This window comes from Pholcus phalangioides, unplaced genomic scaffold, assembly GCF_987345545.1.
Source record: "Pholcus phalangioides strain wild (caught in Gottingen) unplaced genomic scaffold, Ppha-v1.0 ptg000041l_1, whole genome shotgun sequence".
Lineage (NCBI taxonomy): Eukaryota > Metazoa > Arthropoda > Arachnida > Araneae > Pholcidae > Pholcus > Pholcus phalangioides.
Window position 1 is genome coordinate 2,665,200 of NW_028301627.1, and position 17,071 is coordinate 2,682,270.

General features: G+C 39.3%; 1 protein-coding gene across 2 annotated transcripts in view; it reads left to right on the forward strand.

Moving 5' to 3' along the window:
- dnt (tyrosine-protein kinase Dnt) overlaps positions 1–16,011 on the forward strand; it is a 326,423-nt gene extending 310,412 nt beyond the window's left edge. Inside the window, exons 5-14 of one of the 2 annotated variants that reach the window (XM_089254305.1) lie at positions 1,994–2,023; positions 4,051–4,183; positions 4,296–4,390; positions 8,442–8,594; positions 8,705–8,794; positions 8,886–9,088; positions 9,199–9,308; positions 9,638–9,797; positions 9,896–10,032; positions 13,495–14,841. In XM_089254305.1, coding sequence (XP_089110431.1) covers positions 1,994–2,023; positions 4,051–4,183; positions 4,296–4,390; positions 8,442–8,594; positions 8,705–8,794; positions 8,886–9,088; positions 9,199–9,308; positions 9,638–9,797; positions 9,896–10,032; positions 13,495–13,606 — 1,223 coding nt within the window. In that variant the 3' untranslated portion in view covers positions 13,607–14,841. Of the gene's footprint in view, positions 1–1,993; positions 2,024–4,050; positions 4,184–4,295; positions 4,391–8,441; positions 8,595–8,704; positions 8,795–8,885; positions 9,089–9,198; positions 9,309–9,637; positions 9,798–9,895; positions 10,033–13,494 lie in introns of both variants that reach the window. The other variant, XM_089254304.1, reaches the window with a different exon arrangement.
- Positions 16,012–17,071: the final 1,060 nt, after the last annotated feature.

Consider the following 17,071-nt stretch of genomic DNA (forward strand, 5'->3'; position numbering starts at 1 on the left):
CTACGATGGAGTTTTATCGGCAGTTCTCTTTGTCGATTATGCTGTTCGTTATTGGTTCATCAATGGGCCCCAACAGACGCCATGCTGACGGTAGATTCAGAAGCTCCTGGAAATTATAGTAGGCATGACTGGTAAGCCTATTTATTTCGGACTTTTTTTTCTTTCCGAATACCATTTCAGGTTGAGGGCAAGACCCTCGAAAGATCTAATCTTTTTAATCAGTGGTCACGGTTGTACCATTGCTGCAGGTGGTGTGGGGCAGACAAATACTCAGGCCTCTGATGCCAGTTGTTTCCACACTTGAATAGTAAATGTGGGAGGTGGGGGGGGGGACGAACCTAAGTAGTTACGGCCCTGCAAATTATTCAGACCTGAATAACGGTAGCGTGATTTTACGCGGAGCCGTAGTCATGAGAAGATCCTGGCTCACTCTATTGGCTCGTCCAGTGTCTATGACGTTGCACTTTGAACTCAAAAACCACAGCATGGCGGAGACTGATGAGTTCGAAATGACGCTTAACGCTAACATCTCCCGATCACGTCCAACTCATTCAGAAGTTCTGTGGGTCTCAACTCAGAGATAGACGCTTTATGGGTCACAACGCATAGGTTTATTCAAAAGTTTTATGAATCTAAGCGCAGATATGAGACACTCTCCGTGTTCTATAAATTTTAATTTCTTCTATAAGCCAAATGATCTGTTATCAACTTTTGTAATGAGTGGTTGACGTCAGGGCTATATACTGTAATAAGGGCTTTCTCATCCCTTTGAAGTCGCTTTTTCCGCCTTAATTTTTATATTTTAGTTGTTTTTTTACTGCTTAAAACGAGTGATTTCTCGTTCATGTTGGTGTTGTTTTAGTGCCAGAGGTGCGCGCGCATGTGATATTTTAGTAATTTTTTTTTTTGGTGATTCATGAAAATCAGTGATAAACAAATACAGCTTCCTCTGCGATAACCAGACCCGTCTTAACACACATGGCTACGAGGACCAATGAAGGTGTTCCTGGGAAAATTGATAGCTATATATAAAATTGTCTGTCTCTCACTCTCTCTGTGTATGTGTGTGTGAGAGAGAGAATTGCCGATTTTACTGTAAAAATACAGAAATTCAGTGGGATTTTCCGCAACATCAATAATTTTTACTAGATTTTTGAAATATTGAGTTCGCTTACAAAGCCCACAAAATTAAATATGAAGCAATTAGCCGGACCTCTTTTTGAGTTGGTCATCCGTACAATAACATTGGTTTCTACTTTTCATTTACTTCTTCTCAAGCTCGAAAATGTGTCTGTATTGTCTTTTAATATTCAACCGCATAAATTCCATATAGTTTAGAATGTTCTAAAATTAATTATGGGCCCGTAAAGTGCATCGAAGAAATTCCACAGCTTTAACTAAACATTTTTTGAAGCAGAAACAGGCAGATGCATAACTTGAAGTTCAGGGGAATCGTTCCTTAAAAAAGGAAAAAAATATTTTCATTTCTACGTCTCTTCAAATCTATATTTGTTTATTTCTTGAATTGCGCAGGAAGCCGCCATGTTGGTTAACTTAGACACGGTTTGCATGTTCCTCAAAGAAAGGAGGAGTCATTATGTGATACTCGAGAAATCCCTGCCGGACTGAAAAAAATGGCATTGATTGGCGCCCAATATTTTATACGTATGTGGGAGTTCTATTTTGGAAGCCTAGGCAAAAAACTAATAATAATTTTCGAAATTAAATTGGCCTTGTCAATCAAAAAGGGCCACAAAAGCCTTCTAATTATTTTAAAACGCTCCCCCCCCCCCCCACGAAGAAAATGTGCTTGGTTTCTACGAAATGTGGTTGGCATCTAATTTATTTCTTTTTAATTTGTTAAGCTTTACTTTATACAATACACTACAAATTTAACCACGATAAAAAGAAATTAATGTGTACGAATGTTGCCAAATATTCTTTTACATTCATCATTGCACAATTAATTTTCTCTTTCCATTAATTATTTCAGATGACGGAAGCAACGGGACCTTGATGCTCGGTAAGTAAAACTATCGATTCGTACAGACCTTCAATGAAAAGAGTGGGGGGACAGACGCTAATTGTCTGTTTTCGAACCCGCGACCCGAATTCAAAACGATAGAAAAAAAAAAAAAGAATCTCTCATTGTTTCATTTAAACGGGAAAAGTTCGCTCAAAACTTTAAACTCGATGCCAGAGGAACTGCGGAGAGGGGGGGGTCCCTCTTTTACCTTTTGTCAGGGGGGGCCACCGAAATTACGAGATTTCGCGTTTTAAAACGAGTTTTGAGTTAATGATTTTCCGATAGTTTTCTCGCTTCGGGTTTTTAAAAGGATGCGCTCTCCTTTTGTTATTTTGTGGTGGTTAGTTGGTACTTGCTCCGAAGTTTCTCCGATATCTTTCAATAATAATTTCGCGTTTTAGTTCCCCTTCAATGGCGACCGAAAGCGCCAAAAGTTTCCGATTGTGCGGAGCGGGGTTTTAAAATATTTAAATTGGATGGCGTTATGGAGACGGTTCTTTCTTCCAGGGTCTGGCCGAATTGATGGTTCGAAGTTAATATATTGTTATCAGTCTTTCTGGTATCGTTTTATTGCTTTGGAAGGATTTTATGGCTGAATTGGAAACTTTGTGTCGGGGTCGTAAATTTTCTGTGATTCGATAAGTAAGCTCCGATGCGGTATTTTCTCATTCACTAATTTGCTTGGAGATTGTTTCTCTTCGATAGTGTGGATGGCACATTAAATTAAGGAGTTGTTTTGTTCTTAAAATATTTGTGGAATTTCTACGGAATCTTTCGTGTGGCTTAACCGATCGTTGTTTTATCGGTTGTAAGGCGGGTCGTTTGGTGCCGCAACCGTCGTTGTTTCAGACACCGGTGTCGAAATAGTCTTTCAAATCGGTACGAATCTGTTACAACTGATTGAGAGTTTTGAGAGTCGCAACTTGTTTAGAGGCTTTGCTGGTTGCAATTCGTTTTGAAGTTTTGCGAGTTGGAGCTCATCCAGGAGCTTTGCAACTGGCTAAGAATGGCGAGTTCGAGCTCATCTAGGAACTTTGCAACTGGCTAAGAATGGCGAATTCGAGCTCATCTAGGAGCTTTGCAACTGGCTAAGAATGGTGAGTTCGAGCCCATCTAGGAGCTTTGCAAATGGCTAGGAATGGCGAGCTGGAGCTCATCTAGATGTTTTGTGAGTTGGAGCTCATCTAGATGTTTTGTGAGTTGGAGCTCATCTAGATGTTTTGTGAGTTGGAGCTCATCTAAGAGCTTTGCAACTGGCTAGGAATTTAGAGTCGAACCGTGTACAGAAGTTTTGCTGCTTGCAACTCGTTCAGCAGCTTTGATGGTTGCAACTCATTTAAAAGCTTTGTGAGTCGCAACTGATCTAGAAGATTTGAGAGGCGCAACCGATTAGGAATTTAGACAACCAATTAGGAATTCTCACAACTAACTATAAGAATGTAGAGTAGTAACTGACTTAAAATATTTAAAGAGTCACAACAGACTAGGAATTTAGATATAATGGATCCCGCCCTACAACACGTAGAACGTTTTCCCGCTTAGTTAGTGCGACTTATTTTTGTAATTTTAACTCTTGATAATATTCTTCGAGATTTCCCGTTTAAAGTGTTTTCTCGCGAACAACGTTTTTTCACGAAGTTTTTGAAAAACGTTATAAGCGGGAAGAACTGTAGTCACAATATACAATACTCGGAATTTAGAGTCACAACATATTCGGAATTTTTGCTAGTTTCAACTTGCAACACATTTAAAAACTTAGCGAATAGGAATTGAATGAATTTTGCAAGTCGGAATTCATCTAGAAGCTTAGCAAGGGGCAGTATCTCAACCAGGGAACGAACGGTCCGTTCATTACTGTGCTAAACAAACGAAACGCATTGGTGAGTCGCAGCATCCTTAAAGTGACAACGCTGAATCCCTTTGACCGGGATCAAAAATCTCCGAAACAAATATAGGTTGCATAACTCAGTGTAAACAAGATAATTGCGAACTATTTTGTAAATGCCTTTTCGTGTCTTCCGCAGCGGATGCCATCGTAGCAACAAGCAATTCGTTCTACATCGGCGTGGGTTGCGCAAGTGCAGTCGTCGTCCTGGTGACTGCAGTCGCTGCGACTACATACTGCAGGTCTCGAAAGTCTGGACGGACGGAAGCGACGTAAGTATGGATTCTGACATATTTGATTCCACTGCATTTGGTCGCATCAAAATTTTTTTCTTTTAGTTTTTTTTCCAGTGAAGTGATTTGCATATTGTTGTCTTTTTAATAGGTATCGAGGCAGCTCCCCGGCGTTGTCCATCACGACGCAAGGCCACGGCTTTCTACGTGCGGACACGCCTAACAATGCCAGCAGCACGGCAGGAAGTAAGTGACGAGACCTCATGGGAGGGAGGGGATATTTACTTTTCATTATTATTTCAAGTTTCCACGATACGTGACGTGAATTCCTATTCGTTTCAAAAGACGTCTTTCCAGAGACTTTCAAAGTTTTTATTGAGTAAATAGTTATTTTTGTTTTGTGTATTCAATTTTACCCCCGACCGCGTGGTCGGTTCTTATTTTCATTCGATGGCGTAAGAATAATGGGTTCGGGGAAATAGATATTCATGGGCCTGGCACGATTTATGGTGTCTGGTAATTGAGCATTACCATTTTTTCCAAATGAGATACGTCAAGAGTGATTTTTACCAATCGTTCTTCTTCACTTGGATAACTGATAACGTCCTGCTCTTAGTGAAATGCGAGGAAGATGTCTTATCGTCTGTAATTTGTGGTGACGGCTAATTCAAATTTAGCGATTGCGTGGGTAATGCACAATATATATCTCACCTTTACAAAGTTTTAGCTATTTATTTTTATTTATTTAGCATACAAACCTGTGAAAGACCAAAAGGCTCTGACTTCAGTAGGTGCTCAATACAAACAATCAAAGGAAGTGGAAAGAAAAATCAGGGGTATCAGAAAGTAAAAACAATAAATTAATCAGACACACGAACATATAAAAGATGGCACAAATAAATACAAATACAAATAAATACAAATACAAATACAACGCCACAACAGGCAAATTGCCCAACGAGGTGGTTGACTTAAGAACATCATGGATCCCCAACCCATTTTTTGGAGTCCCTACCTACTACTGCTACACCCCACATGCAACCCCCCCCCCCCGCGGAACCCCCCAACGAATCGGTACATGCGGGAATGTGCGTGTACGTGTAGTGCAACCTGACGTAAAGTTTGTTTCAGTGTAATGCTTGTTATGTGTAGTGCTGTCATCTGCCCCCAAATTTTCTAACTATGAGTGAAGTGTTATGGTTGAATGATTTACCGTTGTAGGACTGTTGCTCTCTGTGGCGAGACTTTTTAACGGGGAGATCGGCTCGCATTTGCGCCTTGAAGTTGGGAACCACAGAAAACCAACTTCAGCCGACCACCACTGTGGGGTATGCTATTATTATTTAGAATTTATTCGGATCTATTTCACGGTGTTTTTTTAAAGTCGAAACCCGTTTTGAGGATGTCTCTCTCAGAGATTGATTTACGGTTTTGCAGCCTGTAGGTTGTACGCCTTTTACAGCCCTCTTCCCAGGGTATGACCGGCTTGGCCCCACACTCCCTGTAAAAACGCCTCTGGTAAGGGCGGCTCGAGAAAAATACCTACCTGAGCAGGACCTATTTTTGGCGTCCCTTCCGACCACGTTCTATGGTCGACAAAGCTTTTTTTTTTGCCATTTCAACTTGGATTTGGCACCCCTCCTAGAGTGACGACGGCCAAGAATTTGATTCGAGAGCTCTCTGCCCCTGGTATCTCGTCCCTCTCTCATTTAGAATTTCAAGTACCAGCTCATTTTCAAATGTTAATTTGGTATGCAAATGTGCAAGTCTCGATATACAAATTTTCGAATCTCAACCTGTATGAAAATTTGCGAAGTTTGAATGGTAAGTATCCAATCTGCAAAACTCAACAGCTATTCGAGTCTGAACTTATATTCAAATTTTCGAGTCTCAACCACTGTTCAAATTTGTGAGCTCCCACCGGTATTTAAGTTTTCGTATCTCATCGTGTATTCAAATTCTCGAACCTCATCGTGTATTCAAATTTTTGAACCTCATCGTGCATTAAAATTTTCGAACCTCATCGTGCATTAAAATTTTCGAACCTCATCGTGTATTCAAATTTGCGTATTTAAACGGGCATCAAAGCTTTCAAGTCTCAACGTGCATTCAAGTTTTCGAGTACCAACTGGCATTCAAATTTGCGAGTTTCAACGTTTTTTAAATTTCAGATTTTCAACGTGCATTCAAATTTGCCAGTATCAGCAGGCTGACTCGCAAATTTGAATACAGGTTGAGTGTTTTACAAATTTTACAGAGTGACAAATTTTAGTCTCAACTCACTTTCAGATTCAGTCTCAACTCGAATCTTTCAGATTCAGTCTCAACTTAAATCTTTCAGATTCAGTCGCAACTTAAATCTTTCAGATTCAGTCTCAACTCGCTTTCAGATTCAGTCTCAACTCGCTTTCAGATTCAGTCTCAACTCGTTTTCAGATTCAGTCTCAACTCGTTTGAGCGATTCTTAATGTCCTAATAATAGTGTAAAAACATTTCCATTTCCCTCAGTCGACTTTAATGCACATAATCATACGCATCAACTAATTTTTTCACATTTCTATGGCGTTAACGAGACGCCGTAAAATGATATTGAAAAAAATAATAATTGAAAAGTCCAAACTTCTGAAAACCTAGGATATACCAAATACTGCCTAAAGAAAGTTTTATTTGCTTTTCAAGTTCTTCTTTACCTTTTTTTTTTTTGGAAAATTTCAAAGAAACGTCTTGTTTTATTTATGAAGAATCGGAAAATACTATTTTTTTATTTTATTTATCTTTATATGTAATATATCTCGGGTGTTTCACGTTTGATAAATGATACGAACGGAGGTTCCGTCGTGTGAAGGGGGCTTTTTTCTTGCTGCGATGGATTCAACGAGAGATTTCTCCAAAAAATCATTTTTCTTCAGGTTCTTTTTAGAAAAACTGTTCTTTTCTTTTTTGGAAGAAAAACTTGATTTTTGAAATCTTGATTTTTTTTTTTTTCTTTTTGATCGTTACAAAAAGAATTTACTCAGAAAAAAAAATATTTTAACATTGAACTGATTTTTTTTCTCTTAAGGTTGAGTAATATTTGATTATCTATTCTCCCTCCTCCTATGAAAAAACGATAGAAACTTTCTAGTTACAAAACAAATAAACTTGCTTCTTTTCTATTCTCTTTGCATGAATTTCCAGAAAAATTTGTTTCTATTCATTTGAATCCATTTGTTAATCTGATGTATCAATCAAGACAAGCTATTCATTATCGTAATTAATTAAGCAACTGCTTTAGCGCCGGAGCACTGACTTCGTTTTCAGAGTTCTGCTAGGAAACTTTCTTCATTTTAAGAGATTGCAGAGCATGAATTTATATGCGTACTCCAGAAACATTCTTCATTTGAACATGCTCAGCAAAGCCTTTACTTTACTTTAATAATCTCCAGAGCGATTTTTTCGTTTGAAGAAACCCACTAAAGCACTTTCTTTTGAAGAATCTTGTTCGAGCACTTTTTCCTTTTGAAGAACCTTTTCAGAGTGCTTCCCCCCCTTTTTTTTTTTGAAGGAAACCCAGAAGAGTCAGGGTCGTCTTTTGGGCATCATGAAACCCCGGTCTTGAGTGATTTTTCTGAGGCCCTATCAGACAAATTCTCGAAAACTTCGAATAGTTCTCATTTTTGTGCGGCCCTCTTCCTTTCTGAAGAATTTTGTGAGAGCACTTTTTTCTATCAAAGAATATTGTGAGAGCACTTTTTTCTATCAAAGAATATTGTGAGAGCACTTTCTCCTTTTCAAGAATTTTGTGAGAGCACCTTCTTTTCAAGAATCTTGTGACACCACTTTCTTCTTTTAAAAAGATTCTTGTCACAGCACTTTCTTTGTTTGAGGAATCTTGTCAAAGTGCTTTCTTCTTTCAAGGAATCTCACCAGAGCACTTTTTTCCTTTAGAGAATCTTGTCATAGCACTTTCTTTTTGAAGGGCAAGTTCATGGTGAACTCTTTCTTCCGAGTTTTTCTGTTATCTTTTTTTTTTTTTTTTTTTTTTTTTTTTGAGCATCTTTGGAAACTTTTGTTAATATTTTCATATTTCATCAAAATAAACTTTCCACCTGAGAACCCACAGCATATTAAAAATAAAAAGTTTTACTGATTATCAGAACAAAAAACTTCTTAATTTTTTCTTCTCAAAAATTTACAAGAAACTTCAATAGATCACTCACTTCGTAATAAAACAAATTGAATTTTAAGGTTTTATTTTGTTTACATTTAATGGGTCTTCATTTATACTCATCTAATCTATATTAATCTCTTGTTACAGGTTATAGCAGCTATAAAAGAGTCACACCGATTCCCACCATGATGGCCACACACGTTGTCGAACCCGTGAAACCCATCCTTGGCATCAATGAACAAATCTCCGAACTCAAAGTTGAAAGGAGGAAAATCGCTTTCCAAGAAAAGCTCATGGAAGGTGTGAATCACTCACATGTGCTACTTAAGTTTATGTGTATGCTTCCATATCCAATTATGTTTCAAACTTACCTCACTCACTGATTGATTGGTTTTTTCCCCTAATTTCAGGCACATTCGGTCAAATATACCACGCGACTGTTCTCACTGATGACAATGGAGCTTGCGGTGTTATCCACGCGTTTGTGAAAACAGTTACTGGTGAGTATACATTGATAAATGTCTTACAATTAGATTTGTAATTTAATGAATCATTTCTATTTTAAAGCCCCGTGTGGTTTAATTTTCCCAGATCACGCTTCACAAATCCAAGTCTCGCTGATGATGGCTGAAGGTATGATTACTCTCGGAATGAACCACAAAAGTATCCTACCCTTGATTGGGATGTGCACGGAGGACCGCCAGCACCCGATGCTCTTGTATCCATACATGAACCAAGGCAACCTCAAGAAATTCCTGCACAAATGTAAATTTGCATCCGAAGCCCATTGTCATGTGAGTACCTCGGAATTGTTTTCGATTGTTCTGTTTCTGATTGCGGTGGTTGCTTCTGTCCTGAATCTGGTATCAGTTATACTGTACTGATCACTGTCTTTTCGTTTCAGACCCTTCTGACCCAAGATTTGGTGGCCATGGCCATCCAGATAGCACAGGGTATGATCTATTTGCACAAGTCGAAAGTTATACATCGTGATATCGCCACTCGGAACTGCGTGTAAGTGTAACATTGTCTTGTCACAAAATTTCTGTTATTACTCTACGCCTTATTACTTCGTTGATGCACATTGACACCAGGATGGTTTCAGAAAGTATTTCATTTTTGATCCCCTGAAGACAGGGTGACCCCTGAGCCAGGGCCGGAACTGGGGGGAGGGGTGGCAGTTTTAGGTGGGAACAAAGAACGCCGTTATAGAATTATCGGATTTTAAAGTTGTGGAGGCGGCAAAAATCCTTGTTACGACCCTTCCTATGCATATGTCTCAAATAGCCTTAGACTTTCACTCTCTCGCAGTCACTGAATCTCTCTTCATTTTTTTTTTCCAGCGTTGACGACTGGTTCCAAGTGAAACTCACGGATAATGCCTTATCACGTGACCTTTTCCCGAATGACTACCATTGTTTGGGCGACAACGAAAACAGGCCCGTCAAATGGCTAGCCATCGAAAGCCTGGTGAAGAAAGAGTTCTCGTGTGCCAGTGACGTGGTGAGTCCATCACACTATTCAACACGATCAGCGTGCCGCTACTATGAATAATTTTTTGTATGCCTTTTCTTATATATTTTTTATCTTCTCTCTGACAGTGGTCATTTGGCGTAACGTTATGGGAACTGATGACACTTGCTCAACAGCCTTACATAGAAATTGATCCATTCGAGATGGATGCTTATTTGAGAGATGGTTACAGATTAGCTCAACCGATTAATTGCCCCGATGAATTGTGAGTGTTTATTGCATCTATTATTGTAAGGTCTCCATGTCATTACTCATAAATAGGGCCAGGATTTTTATGATCTTAAAAGTGCTCGAAAATGCTCCATAAAAAAAATGCATTGGTGCCCTAAAAAACTAAATATATATACTATAAAACAAGAAAACTGTCCTAAAAATTTTCTTCCATTTCCGGTAAAGTTAACTCTAAATAAAGCTACTTAGATAAATTAACTCAACAACATATACAGGCAGGGCAAAAAGTCCGTAGAAACTTTAAAAATTAATAAAAACCGGAAAAATAACCGAAATAAAAAACAGTTTGCAGAGTTAGCATCGCTAGTTCACCGGAATTTTTTTAAGACACGAAAAAAACAGCCGATAGGTGGCGCTGGTACGAATGATTTCGGTGGAAATATGCAAATGAGACGGTTATAAGAACTTGCGCTCCTAATTCACAACCGTTGTAAACCGTGTATGTGAACAAAGGTGCTGAGTGCGAAGAATAAAGCTTTGTTGGTGAAGTGGTTTTACGTGAACCAGGAATCAGCGACCATTGCCTTGCGTAAATTCCGAGTTCAGAAGAATGTGAGGACTGGAAAAGCGCCTTTAACTGCGACAGGATTCGTAGCTTGTTTAGCGGTTTGAGAAAACTGGAACGCTAGAGGATCGTGCAAGAGACGGACGACCATGTTTAAAGAAGGCACGTTCGCCGCGTGTTTCAGCCGAAATGGAAGCGTTTGAATCAGCTGCAGGGACCAGTAGTGCGCGTGAAGCTACCAGACGCTTGGGCTTACCACCATCCTCGGTATGCAACATTCTTCATGGAATCCTTGATCTGTATCCATACAGATTACATTCGTGCCATGAACTCTTACCAGCGGATACCGTACAGAGGGAAGCATTTGCGAGGTGGGCTTTCTCCAAAATCGAACAGAATCCCACCTGGGTCTTTAACATCTTGTGGACAGATGAAGCTCATTTAACGACGACGTTAATACCCCTCACTGTCGCATCTGGGCGACGTCTAATCCACGTGAGCACGCGCAGAAACCATTGCATTCCCCAAAAAGTGACAGTGGGTCCACAGGTTCGTTCATCATAGGATCCTTCTTCTTTGAAACGCAGTGCCCAGTAAATGGGTGGAAAACGGCTATGGTGAATGCGCAGCGTTATTTAACGCTTCTGCGCGAGAAGGTCGTGCCATGTTTTTTTCTGTGAAAGAGATGCGCTTTCTACCATAGCGTTTATGCAAGATGGAGCATTTAGTCACACTGCTACTCCGGTCAAGGCATTCCTGATACAGACGTTTGGGTAAGACAAAATCATTAGCAAGTGTTGCAGGTTCCCATGGCCTCTTCGGCCTCCAGATTTGACACCGGCAGACTTCTGGTTATGAGGATATTTGAAATCCCGGGTATATCGATCCGGTCCATCCAATCTGTCGGAACTGAAAGATGCGATCCCCAGACAGGTGTCATGTATACATCCGGACCTACTGCACTCTGCCGTTGCTGGATTTGTGACTCGCGTGGAATTGACCACCACCATAGGGGGTAACACATGGGCAACGCATACTGCTGTAATAAACGATTTGGAGGCATTCTGTTCGTTATTTGCGTATCTATTCTTTGACTTGTGTACGTCAGCGCTACCTATCGGCTGTTTTTTAGTTACTTTTTTTTTCTGTCTTGAAAAAAATTCTCGTGACTTAGCAATGCTAACTGTGCAAACCGTTTTTTATTTCGGTTATTTTTTCCCGGTTTTTATTATTTTTTAAAATTTCTACAGTTTTTTTGCCTATCCTGTATGATAAATCAATTCACCGAGGAGGATTTCAATCTCCGCTATCCATACGAAGGTTTTTAACAGCTGGCTAATGCGAAGATATATCTTCACTAGCCAGCTGTTGAAAACCTTTGTATGTAAATCAATTCAGTCAACAAAAATTATAAATCAATCACTGCAATATTATTTTCGAGGAGAAGAGGACAGCAGAACATGAGAGATTACCAGGAAACGTCGAGGACTTACTTCATAAGTTCTGTCTCTAGCTTTCACCTCTGTTCCAGCGATGGTGTTACTATATTTCGAATATGTCTTATCCTCACTTGAGTATGGCTCAATAATATGTGGCCATATTCCTACAGCGATGGACGGGTATTCGAACGGGTACAGAATTTTTTTTGCAGTCATTTATTCCAGAAGGCTTTTGGTGTGTACGTTCCAGATGCACCGGATATTTCGAGGAATCTTCTCTTTTTTTTTTCGAGATTACATCTCTCGATAGTAGACGTACTATCAGTACGAGAACTATCATTTCTACACAGTTTTCCACGTCAGAATTGATGACTCTTATTTGACAAGCCTAATTAACATCTCGCGAGCGATGGGTTTCCGCAGCGTTTCGTACTTACCTCATTTTGATACTTCACTCATTTTGCGAGCATGTAAAAATTATAATACGCGTGAATTCCCAGATATTTTTACATTGATGTTTCTTTTCATCTCTGAGAGTGCTTTGGCATCATGATTTTTTTTCCTCTCGTTTTCATTTGTTCTCATATTAATTTCCTTTTGTTTGTATATTCCATTTTTGTTCGATTCGTCTATATTTTCCTTTTTTTTTTTTTTTTTGTCTAGACGTACGTGGCTTTGTCTTCCATTGTACCGAATTATCAACATGTATTTCCATTACGATGTTCGTTCATTCATTAAATTCACACGTATTATTTTACTTTTCAACATTTATATTATCATTAGCGTACGCAAAAGGGGGGAGGGGTTCTAACCCCTCCTCAAGCCGAGGTTATAGTGTTATTTTGCCTGAAAAAATTTAAACCCCCCTCCCCCCCCCCCACTTCAGAAGAAGAAAAAAAATTGAAACCCCCCTTTCTTGAGAAAATTCTGCGTACGCCTATGTATATTATACTTATTATACACATTTTTGCCTTCCATATTTTCATTAATTTATTGCATTTCTGGTACTTTTATGGTAGTTTTTCATCTCTATAATTGGGCTCAGACTGTTGAAATGTGAAAATAAATAAATAAAGGGGAGAAAAATAATTGGTACTGTCACTAGAACCATAGGCGTAAACTCGTATCTAACTCATGGGCCCGAAACCCCCTCCCCAATAATTCTGAGCCCTCCCAATTTTTCCAATAACTTTACGCCTACAGCTAGAACGAATGTACAGATATTCTGAACCACAAGATCCTCCTTTTTTTGTCGACCTTTGTGTAAGTCGAATAGGAGATGGGCTGGAAAGGAAAAAATATATCTCTCATTGGAAATGCAAAAATATGCAAAACAATGCTTTAAAATCATTAAAATATGCTATATCACGTAAAAATAGTGAAGTATGTAAAAAAATATGTGCAAAGACATAGAAATCCTAGCCCTACTCATAAATGTCTCAATGTATTAATGACCGCAAAAAACAATTTACTATATTCTCTGCTTTCTTAGGTTTGCCGTTATGGCCTGTTGTTGGACAGCTATCCCAGACGATAGGCCATCGTCCTCCCACCTCCTGAACTGCCTGCAAGATTTCTACACGGCCCTGAACCGTTTCATTTGATTGGTGACGATGCTGTAGCGAATGATTCTAGACAGAAGTTTTGGTGCTAATTCGGGACGAGGAGCCCATCATCTCGTCATTATTATCATTATTTCGTACCATCGAACGAGAAGATTCCTTTCTATTTGGTCATGGAATTGGTGAAGAAAAAAATACATAGTATTTCATATCGAACTCGTAAATGCCGAGGAAAAATGGGCGAAAACAAATGATTAGGTGCTGCATGCTTATATATATACTTAACATATATAACACAAGTTGATGTAAATGTGATGAAGAGAGTTCGCAAAACAAATCTTTTTTGCATGTTGTTGGAGCCTTTATTAGTCATAAGAGAGAGATTGGATCGGATTGGCATGTTATTACCCAGTGGTTTCAATCTGTTATATGTTGTGTCCTATATTTTTTATTACTGTTCCACGCCCCCTTTTCCGTTCGTAATTCAAACTTTGTGAGACACTTGAGCAATGGAGCCACATCGAGACAACAGGCACATCAATAGACTTCAGCTATTCCTCTTATAATCTCTGGTATATACTATCTTATGGTCACCATAGGATAGATCATCCCATGGCTCTAAAATCCGATTTATGTTTGGGCAAGTGGGGCATTTGCTCAGGAGTCTATTCTTTTGGGGCCCCATAATCTGAACGACATATATTCACTGACTAACCAAACATCTTAGACTGCAGTCGCACGAGCGCCGCCTCCCCCCCCCCCCCCCCCCGCTTGTCAAAGCCGAATGCAGTAGCTCTTGAAAGGGTTTTGTGTATCCCGCGCGACTTCTAACCTTAAATAAATCAATGCTCTTCGTAGATATTAAAATGACAGGGCTGTATTCTGAAGAGCCTGGTGAAAGCCGACTATACTCTCTTTCACCGTTGTGAGACCGCTGATACGTCTTTTCACTGTTCCGAGACCGACTGTAGTCTCTTTTTCTATTGCAAGACCAAAACTGTTATATATTTTTAAAGTCAGAGATGACTGTCATCTCTTTTCCTGTTCTCAAACCGCTGAGTCTTCTCTCCCAAAGCAGAATATGCCAATGACTGTGACGTACGTCGCAGAACAATCAGCGCTGATGATGGAACAATCTCGGTAAGAAACTCTCCAGTAGATAACACTATTGTGGGAATTTTTACCGCAGAACATTTTCATGGATCAGAGGGCTCGCTGCAGAATAGTAAAAGAGATCCTGATTTGGGAGGTCTCCTCCACCGTTCTGAGATAGCTGAGTCTTCTTTTGCACTATTCTGAGACCGCTGAGTCTTCTTTTGCACTATTCTGAGACCGCTGAGTCTTCTTTTGCACTATTCTGAGACCGCTGAGTCTTCTCTTTCATCGTTCTGAGATAGCGTCTTCTTTTTCATTATTCTGAGATGGCTGAGTCTTCTGTTTCACTGTTCTGGGACCATTGAGCTTAGACCGCTGAATATTCTATTTATAACAATAGATCACTAGAAAAGAGGGTGGACTCAGGATCCTTCATCTTTGAACTGGCTTGGAAAAACTGTTTTCTGCTCCAAGTGACGTTTAATCCCTTTTAGTTATCGGAAGGGTAGCAGGGTAGGGGGAACACTGATGTTTGCAGCGATAATACTGCCGTCACACTTGCGTTCAAAGATGGTGGATGAGTTCAAGTGAACCTTAGATCAGTGTGTTTTCCCCACTGAACACTGCTGATATGGACGGAACATCAAGAAGTTCGAATTCCACTGCCTAATTTCCCCAGTTCTATCTCTTCTCATCAGTAATTAACATATTCCTCATTCACCAGCCATTGTCTCGATGGCCATCACTCAAGTGCAATGCGCAAGTATTTAGTGTCTATGTCCTTCCCGATTCTCACTTTGATCCTCCAAGTTCCCAAAACTGAGAAACCGCAATTGATTTCGATCGATAACATATCAAACCACTGGGTTCTTGTATCATCGATGGTGGAAATTTTTTTTTTTTTTTGCCGGAAAGAATGATTTCTTATTCCTTTTTGAGCATTAACGTATTTTTAGCTGTGATATGATGACTCTTTCGCAAGATGTGAAAATGATTTATATATTATATTATACGTGTTTGTATGATGTGTGTTCATTGTGTGTGTGTCCGTTTCAGCGATCGATTATATCAAGTGATCGATCCGAAGAGAAATCTCATTGTTTTTCTTCTTTTTCGTGTTCCGTTCCTTTCTTCGATTTGTTTGTGATGATCTAGGTGTCGTTTCCCTTTCTTTTTTGTATATACGAGACGTAACAAGAATATTTATGTATAAAGAATATGTAAATTATAGAACAAACGTGTTCTCTCTTCTTCTTTTTTTTTTAAGACATAAAATATGTTTGTGAGAAGAAAAAAAATATTATTGGTTATGAAAGTATTTTATTAAACATTAGTACGTGATCTCTTCTTCATGTCTTGTGTCGATTGAGTCTTTATTCAACACGTGTCACCAACACCAGTGCTTCTCGACCCTTTTCAGCCCGTGGCCCCTTTTGCACAATATTTTCTCGCGGCCCCGTTTCATATAAGGTCGTCTCATTCCGGAGCGATACTTACTTATTGAGTTGATTTTTTTAAAGTATGTAAATGTATAAGGGATCATTCTAGTAATTACGTCAGCATCAATCCGATCATTTGCTGACTTTTGATGGGGGGCGGGTTTGGATGATGCTTACGTCATCAACCACCCTTTATGAAAATATGAAATACTAGCTATAATACCCAGGTTTTCTGTAATGAGGCCTTTTGGATCATGTGATATCTCCCTCTTTCTTTGAGGAACATACAAACCGTGTCCAAGTTAACCAATATGGTGACTTCCTGCGCAACTCATGAAGTAAACAAATCTAGATTTAAAGAAACGTAGAAATGAATATATATATTTTTTCCTTTTTTAAGGGGTGCTAAGTATTTCGACCTCCCAGCCTCATCACTGGGTGTATTGAAAATATGGCAGACCATTATAACGGCATCGTTAAAGAAGCGACAAACCTTTGTGAAGGCAGGAAACGCATTGCTAGGGAACCACGGTAGCCAAAGTGAACGTCACGAAAGTGATTGTTCAGGCCCAAAAACCATTGTTGCCCGATAGTTTTATTTGCCCATTTGGGGCATTTGCCCTACTCTGACGAAATTTTAAAGTAGCCTATCGTTTAAGTTCGGTCCCATTTGGTATATATGCAAAATTCGGCGACGATCGATCTAAAATTGTAGATTTGTATAGAGAACATACACACACACAGACAGAAAATCAATTTTATATATATGTACTAGCTATAATACCCGGCGCTGCCCGGGTTTTTTTCAATGAGGCTTTTTGGATCACGTGATATCTCCCTCTTTCTTTGAGGGACATGCAGATCGTGTCTAAGTGAACCAATATGGCGACTCATGAAATAAAAAAATCTAGATTTAAAGAAACGTAGAAATGAATATATATATTTTCTCTTTTCTAAGGGTGCTAAGCATTTC